This window comes from Hevea brasiliensis, chromosome 2 (assembly GCF_030052815.1).
Source record: "Hevea brasiliensis isolate MT/VB/25A 57/8 chromosome 2, ASM3005281v1, whole genome shotgun sequence".
NCBI classification, from domain to species: Eukaryota; Viridiplantae; Streptophyta; class Magnoliopsida; order Malpighiales; family Euphorbiaceae; genus Hevea; species Hevea brasiliensis.
The window spans coordinates 114,763,729-114,777,765 of record NC_079494.1 but is presented as its reverse complement, the minus strand read 5'-3'; the positions used below and the strand labels follow the sequence as shown (position 1 = coordinate 114,777,765).

The 14,037-nt window shown below is 36.6% G+C and overlaps 1 protein-coding gene and 1 long non-coding RNA gene across 2 annotated transcripts; one reads left to right on the top strand and one right to left on the bottom strand.

Moving 5' to 3' along the window:
• Positions 1-5,985: 5,985 nt before the first annotated feature.
• Positions 5,986-7,700, bottom strand: LOC131170674 (uncharacterized). The gene is made up of 3 exons (XR_009141457.1): positions 7,135-7,700; positions 6,336-6,391; positions 5,986-6,168 (listed from the first exon to the last, which is right to left on the bottom strand). It is a non-coding gene; the product is annotated as an uncharacterized LOC131170674 (long non-coding RNA).
• A 672-nt stretch (positions 7,701-8,372) lies between these two features.
• Positions 8,373-9,924, top strand: LOC131177984 (uncharacterized). Its single transcript, XM_058143175.1, has 2 exons — positions 8,373-9,656; positions 9,805-9,924. Exons 1-2 carry the CDS (start codon positions 8,373-8,375, stop codon positions 9,922-9,924), a joined length of 1,404 nt encoding a protein of 467 aa, XP_057999158.1.
• The last annotated feature ends 4,113 nt before the right edge of the window (positions 9,925-14,037 follow it).

Genomic DNA, 14,037 nt, shown 5'->3' with positions numbered 1-14,037 from the left:
AAATTATAAATTTATTAGTACTAAGTTAAGATAAAACTCTAAAGAGGCAATAGACAGCCTAATTCATGCCGGAAATCCTGCAGAGTTTTCCCTATACCTGGGACCTACCCAACCTGCAAAAAGGCTCAAATAACACTTCTAAATTCTCAATTTCCACAATCACATCTCATCAATATCACATGGCCCCTCCTGGGCCCTCCAAATCAGACAATACTCAAAATCTTAAAAATTACGTTTTAGTCCCTATAATTGACAATTTTCAAAAATCCACTCAAACAAGCTCTAAAAATTCTAAAATTTTGCCCCGCGGTCCTTAATAATATTATAAGGCTATTGCAAAATGAATTGTAATTTTCTAATCACCCATGAATATTTTATTCAAGAATTTTACTCGATTCCATAAGTTTCCAACATCTAACGTATTCTTAATTCAACCCAATTAAAGATTTACATATTTAAACTTCCATCCTCAAGCTTCAATCAATTATATAAAATTTAATTATCTTAATTTCAAATAATCTTATATGCCCATATGCTAAAAATCTAACTAAAATCTATCTATATTTTTCAAAAATATTCTACAATCACTCAAAAATTCAACAAACACCATAGAATATCTCCAAATAATTTTACTTTCATCATATATTTTTCTTAGAATTTTTCTCCAATTTTTCCTGTTTAAGAAACACTGTATTTATGCTCCACAGACAGCGAAATAATAGAAATTGTCTTACTCGAAGTTTATCTGTGTCTTAAAAATTCCAAAAATTTATGAGGAAGCCTCTGGAAGTTGAACCATCTCCATAGCTCATCGAGCCACCGCACCACCACGGTGCACGGCCCGCCGGCGACATTTGCCGAATCTGATCATACCACCATGTTCCTCTCCTCTTCCTCAGTCAATAGGTGGTCTCGGATCGTCGATCCAACGGTCAGATCGTCGTAGACAAAAAAGCTTGAAAAACCCGAAACTTCTCTCCTCCATATCTCACTCATCCAACCTTCATTTGCTGCAAAATTGGTGTCAAAAGAAAGCTCTCGGAACAAGCTTTCCAACGCCACCGGAATCGCCTCGATCGGACATCGGATGAAGCCGAAATCGCGCCGGAAAGCCGCTGCCCACTGTGCGCGCGTTTTCTCTCTCTTCTCCCTCTCTTGCTGCCGTTTTCTGGTGGTCTGGCCGTCGCCGGAGGGTCGCCGGCCGATGAGGAGCCACTTGGGAGGTCCCCGGCCGGTCACCGAAGAAAGGAAGAAGAAGAAGAGGGGGAGAAGAGGAGAGAAAAGAGAATGGGGGGGGGGGGGGGGGCCGCCGCCCATTTTTGAATAAATTTTTTTTTTTTTTTTTCTGGATGTTACATTCTTCCCCCCTTAAGAAAAATTCGTCCTCGAATTTTCGAATAAACAAGAGATATGGAAAAGAAGATTATCAGAACAAGTGCAATCATTACTCCTCCAGCTATGCAGATATTGGTAAAACATTTGTTCTTCAAACTCTTCGTATATTATATATGACATTCTACCGCTCTCTGATTCTACTATAGTGTCCTATTTGTCATCATCTCCTTCTAGAGGGCTTTTATCTTGTAACAATTCATCGACCATTTACTGACATTTCAAGTATTCGCTATACCTCGCTGTTCTAGACTTGATGTCTCATAACTTCAATCAACTTTTGTGCTTACCTCACTTTTATTACGCCCCAACATGTCTCTTGGTGACTTTAGTCACCATTCCTTTGTTTTAATAATCTCTGTTTCCCCAATGACATAACTTATGTTCCTTATTTCATGGTATCCTATGAGTAGCTTTCCTATAGCACCTAATCTAGGCATCTTGTTCGAGATCTTCACTCTTCTTATGACCTCAGTGGTCAATACCTATAAATCTTCTCACTCCCATGATACTCCAAATTTTTAATCTCTTTTGTGTCATTACTAAGGTACTTAGACCAACCTCTATCCATCTTATGCAATTAGTCAGGTAGAGTCTCCTCCAAGGGCCAAGTGTAGCATTTATCAACATTGGAAAGTAAACTGGATCTCTCCTTCTAGGTAACAAAAGTGTTTATATTCCATGACAACTCAATCCATGCGACTTTATCAATTCTCACTCCTTCTCTAGAATGGAAATATCTAGACTTCTTCCTATAGCTTCTTAGTATGTGGCCTACTTCTGACACATTGGCACTCAGATCGAGGCTCTACTACTCCTTTAATCTATCATCTCATAATAACTTGTTTTTAAACATCTCTTAGTGTGTTCCTAGCATACCTATTCCTCCTTATCCTCATCATTATAACTAGCTCGATCGGCCTTTCTTCCTAACCTTTGGATCTTATCCGCTTCCTCTTCCTATTTCTGCTATTATTGATATCTTTTCAACCTGCTGCACTTATTCCTAAATCTTAATCTTATTTCACCCTTACACCTTTTTCCTTCAAGGATGTTCATCACATCATCAACTTTAACTTTCATCTTATTTCTGAGTCTTATCTTGATTACTAGTTCTATTACTCCAGGAATTCTAACTTTACGATTTACTCCTACCAGCACATTCTTCACCTTATGTAACACTTGTAGTTAACCATAGAAAATTCTTTTTGTATCCCCTTTTACCAACTTAACTATCAGAACATTATCATTCCCTACCTCTCTTAGTAGGAAATTACACATCCTAGATGGATATGAGCCCTTGAAACTATAAGTTCCATATGAACTAACACGGCTGTGGGAAATGTGTGCCATGCCTTAATTCTAAACAAAATACTTCACATGTTCATTCTCCTTAATATAATCACATATACTGCCCATAGCTTTCCAAACTTCAGCCTCATCTTTTCCTATTAGCAACAATCTCATTCGCTGTAACTCATTCACAATTAGTATTCTCTCCAGCTCATAATTTAAAATAGTCACAAGCCTTAGTAGCTAACTCAATTTGACTCCTGTTATTACTCTGATCGTCCTTTCATACTTAACACTAGGTACGTACTTACTGTCATTCTCATATCAGGAAATTGTGTATGAATTGGTGCCTACCAAACTCTCAAATAACTAGGTCTCCTTGGTTTAGTCTCTGTTCCTTATATAACCCTCTAGAACCAAAAGCACAAGCTAAACTTGAAAGAAAGAAAAATATTCTCTTATATTCAACTACGCCCGATTGTCCATATAATAATGTTTAACCTATGTTCCTTGGTCTTTCTCTTCAAATTTCATCATCCCTAGCACAATTGTGCTCTACCTATAAGGTATCATCTGCATGAACCCTTTACCGTACCATTTTCCTTCCTGACATAATATTTTATAATTTATTAACTTTACTTATACTCGACCTATGATTCATATCTATCATCGTTTATGTTGTGTCCTTAACTTTTGTTGATTCCTGAAAGATTTCTCTCACTAATAAATTCTTCCAACACTAATTCCACCCTTATCTAGGGTCATTAATTTGATCCTTGAACTTTCTAGTGATTTATAACCACCCAGACTTGTCACTTTTCGTTCTAACCCTACTATTGTCCTGTCGTTATTGCTTCACTACAAAGTGATTCTGTTGATCACACTAACAATGTTTGCCTGACATTCATAACGAACCTCTAACTACCTTCTCACTATCTCAAAAGTCTAAAACTAAGCATATGTATCATTATCTATCATTCTTTTCCTATCATCATACCTATTTGATCCCTTAGATTGACCTTTAATCAACTTACTACTTACTAACTTCGTTTTCTCTACCTAATTAGGTAGTCCGCAATACCATCGCATACCTTCTAGCATTTACTCATTATTATTGTATTCCATACCTCCATCACTATTCTTGCTAATATGGTCCCATTTTGGGTTCTCCATCCTTGTCATTCACCTTGCCAAAAATAACACTTAGCCTACCCTATATCTTAACTTTGTTCCTTTTATTATGCGCTCTTTAGGTTGTCCTTTCATTTATTTCCTTTGTCTTACCCAAAATAGAACTTGACTATTCTATCCCTGGCTCCATTCTTCTTCCTAACATGACAGCTGTACCTGCTAACTATATCTTCCAGAGTCTCTATCACGTTATCACATATCTGTGTTACTCAGATTTGGTCCTTTGACCACTCTAGCTAGTACTCCCACTGGCACTTAGATTATATTGCATCTGTAATCAATTATCCAAACCTTTATTCTGCACTTCCTCTATCCATTGGCCTTCTATAATTTATCTTCGCTAATTTATTTCTCTTAACACTATTATAATTAGATTATACTATTGTTTTGAATAATATGAAGTTAGAAAGGAACTCAGGAAATTACAGTCATACTTTTATTGTAGGATCTCTATTCTTATCCTTTAGCTTACATAATACCCTTACTACCTCGAGAACTGATTCTGCAATAATTTTATTTATTTGTTATTATTATTATTTTCCATGTTTACTCAATTAGCCAAAACTTAAGATTCCGGGCACCCAAACCCATCATCCAATTCAAAGGATTTACATCCATCGTGATCTAATTATATATGATTCCTATAATGGAACTTGCATCATCTGCAGGATACCCGAGCCAACTACTCTCTACCACACTTTACAGTCCCATCTGGGGCACTATTTTGTTCGTCACCATTATTAATAATAACCTTCGATCCCTTCTAAAAAGATAGGACTATACCCTAACTTACTGCAACAAAGGTACTACATTTACTACCTTGCCAAAACCACGTCAAATTAATGACTCTCTTATCATATCATAGCTTGTAAATCATCAATTCATAGTTCTAACCTTTCCTAGGTAGTAGGGTTGTACTTTATTCCTTACTGATACACACAAGGTATATTATTCTCACCAAACTCTAAGCAAAACGTCTGTTGTACTACAAAAATGATCCAAAATTCCATACTGAAGACTAGATGATCTCCCCCTATAAGTGTCACCTTTACTTTGCATCTAGTGTAAAACATCTGGTCTGATGGCAACTCTTAATGCAACTCTAGCTTATGCTAGGGTAACTGAGTCACTGACTCTAGTTATCACCCAACTGTGACCTTCGATATTCTAGCTCTATACTCTTAACCAGGAGTTCCCAACTTCTCTGCAGATATAGAACTGCTGCAGTATCAGTACCAAAGCAGAGGCTTGCAACATCCTCATCATAAGCACTACAGGGAAGTACGCAGCTCTACACAATAATCTCATGTCGGTACTGTAATCTGCAGCTTATAGAGCAGACATCGAGAACATTGTATAGTTACTACGATACGTCCTGACCGACTAGGTCTCCTAATTTCTTATCTCTCTTTAATCTTCTATTATCATAAACTTATTCTGACTGGGTCATCCACTGATGACTGCTAGCAGTGGTATCCTCATCCTTATCTAGGGCAACTGTACTTTCAAGACTCACCTTTATGTACTCGTGCCTTGCACGAAATGGGTACACCATTTAAACCCATACAGACAGAAACATAGCATTTCTTGGAGTACATATCCTCATGATAGACCTCACATGTCTACTAACTCTATTTCACCTTTCTATGTACTCCACAAAAATCAAGACACTAACTGAGGCACTTTTATATTTCTCGAGGTATAACGCAGAATCTAGAAACAAAGAATTACAGAAAAGACGAAACAGAATCCTATACTCCGCATGTAACATCCTAACAAGACTCCTTTTACACTCCCAAGTATTTTATTTCCCATGAATCTAGAGCCTATGCTCTGATACCAACTTTGTCACGACCCAACCTATGGGCCGGACCGGCACTAGGACCTGGGCCAGCCTAAAGCCCCCGAGGCCCGTAGTAAGTCTAACTATTCCTCAACCCATAACCAAGCCCATAATTTAGGCCCAATATGCATGTAAAAATAATTTAAATTAATCTATTAAAATTTTATTTCGGGCCAACTTAGCCCAGAAATTATCAGAAACAAAAATTAGGGGAGCCCAGCTCAACCCTGTTACCTCATTTATAACAATTTAAAACTCATAATTTTTTTTCTTTTCATTTATTAATATGAAAACTTGAATTCATACAGTCCCTGACAGGCTTAATGCTACTACTAGCACATGCGGAGTCCTAAATTACAAATTTAGAGAATAATAATACAATTAAGTAATCTTTTCATAACCTGAGAGGAAAGGGACAGGTTATTCTGAAAAATGTCTCCTCCTGTAGCCTGGAAAAATATGGTGAACAGGAGTGAGCGTTCGACTCAGAGAGTAAAATATCAATTTTAACCATAATCTCTATAACTATCTAAAGCTAATGCACCCTGTAGAGTGAAATGCAACATCAACAACATTTTCACATCATAATATCAAAAAGGTAATTTGGAGCACTCACAGTACACCGATGACTATTGTGGCTGCTGGATGCAGAAAATAGTTGACCTCGATCACCTAATAATTAAATTATAAATTTATTAGTACTAAGTTAAGATAAAACTCTAAAGAGGCAATAGACAGCCTAATTCATGCCGGAAATCCGGCAGAGTTTTTCCTATACCTGGGACCTACCCAACCTGCAAAAAGGCTCAAATAACACTTCTAAATTCTCAATTTCCACAATCACATCTCATCAATATCACATGGCCCCTCCTGGGCCCTCCAAATCAGACAATACTTAAAATCTTAAAAATTATATTTTAGTCCCTATAATTGACATTTTTCAAAAATCCACTCAAACAAGCTCTAAAAATTCTAAAATTTTGCCCCGCGGTCCTTAATAATATTATAAGGCTATTGCAAAATGAATTGTAATTTTCTAATCACCCATGAATATTTTATTCAAGAATTTTACTCGATTCCATAAGTTTCCAACATCTAACGTATTCTTAATTCAACTCAATTAAATATTTACATATTTAAACTTTCATCCTCAAGCTTCAATCAATTATATAAAATTTAATTATCTTAATTTCAAATAATCTTATATGCCCATATGCTAAAAATCTAACTAAAATCTATCTATATTTTTCAAAAATATTCTACAATCACTCAAAAATTCAACAAATACCATAGAATATCTCCAAATAATTTTACTTTCATCATATATTTTTCTTAGAATTTTTCTCCAATTTTTCCTGTTTAAGAAACACTGTATTTATGCTCCACAGACAGCGAAATAATAGAAATTGTCTTACCCGAAGTTTATCTGTCTCAAAAATTCCAAAAATTTATGAGGAAGCCTCTGGAAGTTGAACCATCTCCATAGATCACCGGAGCCACCGCCGGCACCACCGCGCACAGTGGCCGACCGCCGGCGACATTTGCCGAATCTAATCATACCACCATGTTCCTCTCCTCTTCCTCAGTCCATAGGTGGTCTCGGATCGTCGATCCAACGGTCGGATCGTCGTAGATCTGATGAAAAAGCTTGAAAAACCCAAAACTTCTCTCCTCCATATCTCACTCATCCGACCTCCATTTGCTGCAAAATTAGTGTCAAAAGAAAGCTCTCGGAACAAGCTTTGCAACGCCACCGGAATCGCCTCGATCAGACGTCGGATGAAGCCGGAATCGCGCCGGAAAGCCGCTGCCCACTGTGCGCGCGTTTTCTCTCTCTTCTCCCTCTCTTGCCGCCGTTTTCTGGTGGTCTGGCCGTCGCCGGAGGGTCGCCGGCCGGTGGGGAGCCACTTGGGAGGTCGCCGGCCGGTTACCGGAGAAAGGAAGAAGAAGAAGAGGGGGAGAAGAGGAGAGAAAGGAGAATGGGGGGGGGGGGGTTCCTCCTCCCGTTTTTGAATTAATTTTTTTTTTCTGGATGTTACATTTTTAATTATATATATAATATTATTAAATTAAATTTTAATTATAAATATTTAAAATAAACATAAATCTTTTACTTGGATTGTATTATATGGTGAAAAGCAAATTCTAATGACATCTGAATTGAGATAAAATAATTGTGTTTATAAGAATGATATTTAATTAAACATATTCTATTTTAATTTAAATTTATTATTATTTATATTACTATTTCTATTTGGTTTACGTATTAATCTCGCGTTTAGTTGTTTATTATTTATATTTGAAGGAATGTATTTAAAATTATGTGGCGGGAGTTTTTGTTAGTAGTTAGGCACATGGGCTAAGCTGGAGCTAGAAAGTCACGGATTCTGTTGTAACTGTTTTAACCTTCAGATTGAACATTTCATTGTATATATAAATTAATAAAACCAGAGGAAAAGATACAACTGACATTTCTCTTCCATTTCTTAATCTCATTCTGTTATCTGCATTTTAGCATGGTATTAGAGCAGTTTTTTCTGTGTGAATAACTCCTCCCTTCTATAACCGTTTTTTTCTGAGAATCTTGATCTAAATGATCAGGAAATACAGATCTACTTGATTACCCATCTTGAAGCCAATATTTTCTGTAATCATGGAGTCCGAAAGTTCAAGTGAGGCATCATTGGAGAAATCAATGGAGAATGTGCTGCAATTGCAAAATTCAGATAATCTAGGTTTAATCTTGGTAAGTGCTCCTCTAAATGGTACAAATTATTTGCCTTGGAGTAGAGCTATGAAGATCGCTTTGTGTGCAAAAGATAAGATAGGATTTGTTACTGGTGAAATTGAAAAACCAAGCAAGAATTCTCCTATGTTTGAAAAATGGAGACGTGTAGATTGTATGGTAATGTCTTGGATACTGAATACTATTTCAAAAGAATTAATCGAAGCATTCTTATACACAACCACATCTAAAGATTTGTGGAATGAATTGGAGCAAAGGTTTGGGGAGAGTAATGGACGCTTGTTATACAACATTAAACGTGAGATCAGTTTATTCACTCAAGGAAACATGCCCCTAATGGTGTATTTCACCAAGTTGAAGAAGTTATGGGATGAGGTACAATGCTTGAGGCCATTTCCTGTGTGCACTTGCGGCAACTGCACTTGCGGTGCATCAAAAGCAATAGCAGACTTTGATGAAGATGAAAAATTAATTCAATTTTTGATGGGACTAGGAGACCATTATGATCATGTCCGCAATCAGATTTTACTCATGGATCCACTGCCAAGTGCACGCAAAGCATATTCCATGGCTTTGCGTGTAGAGAAGAAGAAGGATGTACAGGCTGCTGTCGATGCAAGTGAAAATGTGGCAATGATGGTTAATAACAATTATGTGAAGAAGGATGCAAGAGGAAACAAATTTCAGTCTTCAAAGAAAGGGAAGAAGAAAGAGGATCGTTATTGTACATACTGTAACAAGTCAGGGCATGTAAGGGATGTTTGCTTCAAGTTACACGGCTATCCAAAATGGTTTCAAGAGTTCAAGCAAAGGAAATTTCATAGGCCGCAAACAAATATGGTGTTGCAAGATACTCCACTGGATGAGGCTGAGTTTAGTACGTTGAAGAAAACTGATGAGTGGAATAAAGAAATATCCAATGTAGTGAAACAAGAAGTGATGAAATACCTTAAGGGTAAAATAACTATGGAGGATAATAGTCACAACTTTTCTGGTCTTGCTGGATTTGCAGGTATGGCAGATGTGAATTGTTTTCTTGGTGATGATTCTAGTTGGACAGGTGAATGGATTATAGACACTAGTGCATCCACACACATGATATCTAACCCCACTTATTTTGATTCATACCAACCCTTTAACCCTAATACACATGTATACTTACCAGATGGATCCAAACAAATAGTGGACAAAGTAGGTACTGTTATCTTACACCCTAAAGTAGAATTGATGAAAGTACTATACTTACCCAAGTTTCGGTACAATTTACTATCTGTCAGTCAACTCATAACTACCTCTCACATAATTGTAACTTTCTTCCCTAATGAATGTCTTTTTACAGGACCAATGGACTAGGGAATTGATTGCTATTGGGAAGATGACAGGGGGCCTATATCGACTGAATAAATCATCATTTCTTGACCCAAAGAATCCCATCCCACCTGGTGCACTAGTTCATTGAGCTGCTAAAAGTTGTAAAGCTATAAGCAATATATGTACTACCATAAATAAAAGTTCCCCTGTTTGCAATAACTTGTGGCACTACAGGCTAGGACATGCTTCTGCTTCTGCAATCACACATATTCCACAAATTTCATCTTATACACCACTTGTTGACTGTGATGTATGCCATTTATCAAAGCAACAGCGGCTGCCCTTCCCAGTCAGTGACTCTCGTGCTGCATTTTCTTTCCAGCTAATTCATATTGACTTGTGGGGCCCCTATCAAACATCATCTATTACAAATGCCAAATACATGTTGACTTTAGTTGATGATCACAGTCGTGCAACTTGGACATACTTGATTCATGACAAAACTCAAACATCACAAATTCTTTCCACATTCATCAATACTTTACAGAATCAATATCAAGTCATGGTAAAAATCATCCGAAGCGCCAATGGCAGTGAGTTCATTAATTCAAGTTGTGCAAAATTATTCCAATAAAAAGGAATTATCCATCAACGCTCATCTCCATACTCTCCTCAGCAAAACGGGATTGTGGAAAGGAAGCATAAACACCTGCTCCAAGTTGCACGTTCCTTGATGTTTCAATCTGGCCTACCTCAGAAGTTTTAGGGTGAATCCTTGCTTACAGCCACCTTCATAATCAATAGGCTTCTAACTAAAGTTCTACATTGGAAGACACCTTATGAGATACTAAATAATAAACCACCAGACTATTCATGCCTCAAGACTTTCGATTCACTATGATATGCCACAAATGTATCTCCTCACAAATCAAAATTTGCTCCCAAAGCCTATAGGTGCATATTTTTAGGCTATCCACCTGGACAAAAGGCATTCAAATTGTACAACCTTGATACAAACTCTTTATGCACTTCTCGAGATGTTCTTTTCAAGGAATACATCTTTCCTTTTGCTATCTCTTCATCACCTCATTCCTCCCTCGATGATCCACAAATCCCAGTCATACCACATATTATTTCAGAACCCCATCCAACACCAAATACATCCTCCTCAAACACAACTCCCAATAGCACCATACCATCTCTCCCACCATCCATGCCAAATCCATCTTTATCCATAAACAACTCTGATTCACATTTATCCTCTACCCTTGTTGCCTCACGTATCCAATGCTACACAACCTTTACGGCAAAGTACACGAGTCAGATCCCAACCACTTTGGCTTCGAGATTTTGTTGCATCTGTTCCTCTCATATAGCCCCCTTCATTCTCCTAATCAAATGTGTGAAGACAATTCATTGGTTCCTATTTCTCCACCAGGTAACTTTTTTCTATCTCAACCCATTTTCAATTCTTCTTATCTTCAATTTTTTGCAAACGTGTCTATGATCCATGAACCAACTAACTATAGTCAAGCCAAAAGCAATCCACAATGGGTTGAGGCAATGAGGAAAGAATTACAGGCATTAGAAGACAATGGTGTGAGGGAAATTGTTGATTTACCATCGAATAAAAAGGCCATTGATTCCAAGTGGATTTATAAAGTGAAGTATAAGCCAGATGGCTTGGTAGAGCATTACAAAGCCCGGCTTATCGCCAAGGGTTATAACCAATTACCAGGACTCGATTATGCGGCTAGCTTCTCTCCAGTAGCAAAGACCGTGACAATCCGTATTTCTTTGCTAGCACTAGCATTAGCTCACAATTGGGTAATACATCAATTAGACATTAATAACGCTTATCTACATGGGGTCATTGATGAAGAGAAATACATGAAACCTCCTGATGGTTATCCAGTACCTAAGATTGGTCAAGTGTGTAAATTGAAAAAGTCACTTTATGGCCTCAAACAAGCCGGACGCCAATGGAACAAGGAACTTACATCGAAGCTACTGTCTTTCGGGTTTACCCAATCAGTTCATGATAATTGTTTGTTCGTTAAAGGATCAGGTGATCATTTTACTGCTTTGCTTGTGTATGTAGATGATGTGTTGGGCACAGGCGTTGATGAATCTGATATATTGGCTATCAAAGCATTTCTACATAGCTCCTTCACCATTAAAGATCTTGGCTATGCTAAGTATTTTTTGGGTGTAGAAATTGGAAGATCCCCTTCAGGATTATTTCTTAGCCAGCGCAAATATATCTTGGACATTCTCTTAAATGCAAATATGCTTGACTGTAAGCCAAAGGAATTTTCGACGAGCAAAACTTTCAAACTTGATGATCATACTACTGATTTGTTTTCGGAACCTGAGGTATACAGACGAATTGTTAGGCGTCTCCTTTACTTGAATCTCACACGTCCAGACATTTCTTATGTAGTTCAAACCTTAAGTCAATTTCTGCAACAACCACGAAAAGCACACTGGGATGCCCTATAAGCTCTTCTTCGATATCTAAAAGGATCCCCTGCAAAAGGATTATTTTTTCTTCCAATGTCAATTTACACGATTTATCATCGTGACGCCGATTGGGCTACTTGCCTTGCGAAAATCTTTGACAGGCTATTGTATTTTTCTTGGGCCAGCTCTCATTTCATGGAAGTCAAAAAAACAATCCACCGTTAGCCAATCCTCTGCTGAAGCTGAATATAGGAGCATGGCCACAACAGTTTGTGAACCACAGTGGATCTCCTATCTTTTACGAGACTTGCAAATCCAGCCAAATCTACCGATTCCCCTCTTTTGTGACAATAAGGCAGTAGTTCACATCTCAGAAAATCCGGTATTTTATGAACGTACCAAACACCTGGACATTGACTGTCACATTGTTCAACAACAGGTGCTAGCGAAGTTCATTGCTACAACTCATGTTCCGGCAAGAGAACAACTTGCAGATATTTTCACTAAGCCTATCACCACTCCTTGTTTCCACCAGTTTTTGTCCAAGATGGGATTGACTTCTCTGAATCCATCTCCATCTTGTGGGGCGCTGAAGGAATGTATTTTAAATTATGTGGCAGGAGTTTTTGTTAGTAGTTAGGCACACGGGCTGAGCTGGAGCTAGAAAGTCACGGATTCTATTGTAACTGTTTTAGCCTTTAGATTGAACATTTCATTGTATATATAAATTAATAAAGCCAGAGGAAAAGATACAACTGACATTTCTCTTCCATTTCTTAATCTCGTTTTGTTATCTGCATTTTAGCAATATTACTTTTTTTAAAAATAAATTTTAATTACAAACTTTTATAACAAACACAAATCCTTTTTGCTTCGAACCATAATAAGATTGTATACATATTCAAATTAAACTAATGTGTTTACAAAAATAATATTTAATTAGGTAAATTTTATTTTAATTTAAATTTAATTTTATTTCTAATAACATATTTATTTGATTTTAACTAATGTATCTATATTAAAAAAAATTGTGCATTTTTTTTTCATTATTTTCATTATTGTTATTATGCAATCGATAATTTATTATGCAATATTTACTATTCTGTTGTATTTTCCATTGAATTGTGGTTCTACTTTTTGTTGTTTAAGGTATGCTAATCTCTTTTGTTTTATACATTGTAGTTCAAAATTAATTGATTCATACCTAGTGAATTGCAGTTCTACTCTATGAAATGTGATAATTTAACTAGAATTTACATAAATTTAAAATTATTCCAGAATATAGTTGTATTAAATTATTTCTATGCACTCACCAACTCCTCTCTGATCCCCCTTTCCTGTCACATTCAAACTCCTTTCACCTTTCATTTTTATTTTTTTTTTAATCACTCACTAAAATTAGGTCTGTGAATTTTAGGGTTTTAACGGATTACGAAGAGAAGATGGTTGTTATGATCATGATCAGTGGACCCATTAGAGGTAATGGAGTTACAATTTCATGATATTCCAATTTCCTTTATTTTTTATTTTAACAAAAAAAAAGGGCAGTACTAGATTTAGAATTCTTTCATTTAATATTCCGAAATCCTGTTCTTATTAGGGGTGAGCAGATTTTGGTTCAAATTGAAAAACGGAACCGAACTGAATCAATTCGATTCAATCGATTCAGTTTTAAAATTTAATCGGTTTGGTTTGATTTTATATTATAAAAATTTCAGTTATTTCGGTGTTGAAGAGAAAAAAATCGATTAAACCGAACCGAACTGAATAGTAATTTTATATATTCAAATCAAACCAA

Coding starts and splice junctions, on each gene's coding strand:
- LOC131177984 (XM_058143175.1), top strand. CDS start 8,373: ATGGAGTCCGAAAGTTCAAGTGAGGCATCATTGGAGAAATCAATGGAG. Junction 9,657..9,804: donor CCAAACAAATAGTGGACAAA/GTAGGTACTGTT, acceptor GTCTTTTTACAG/GACCAATGGACTAGGGAATT.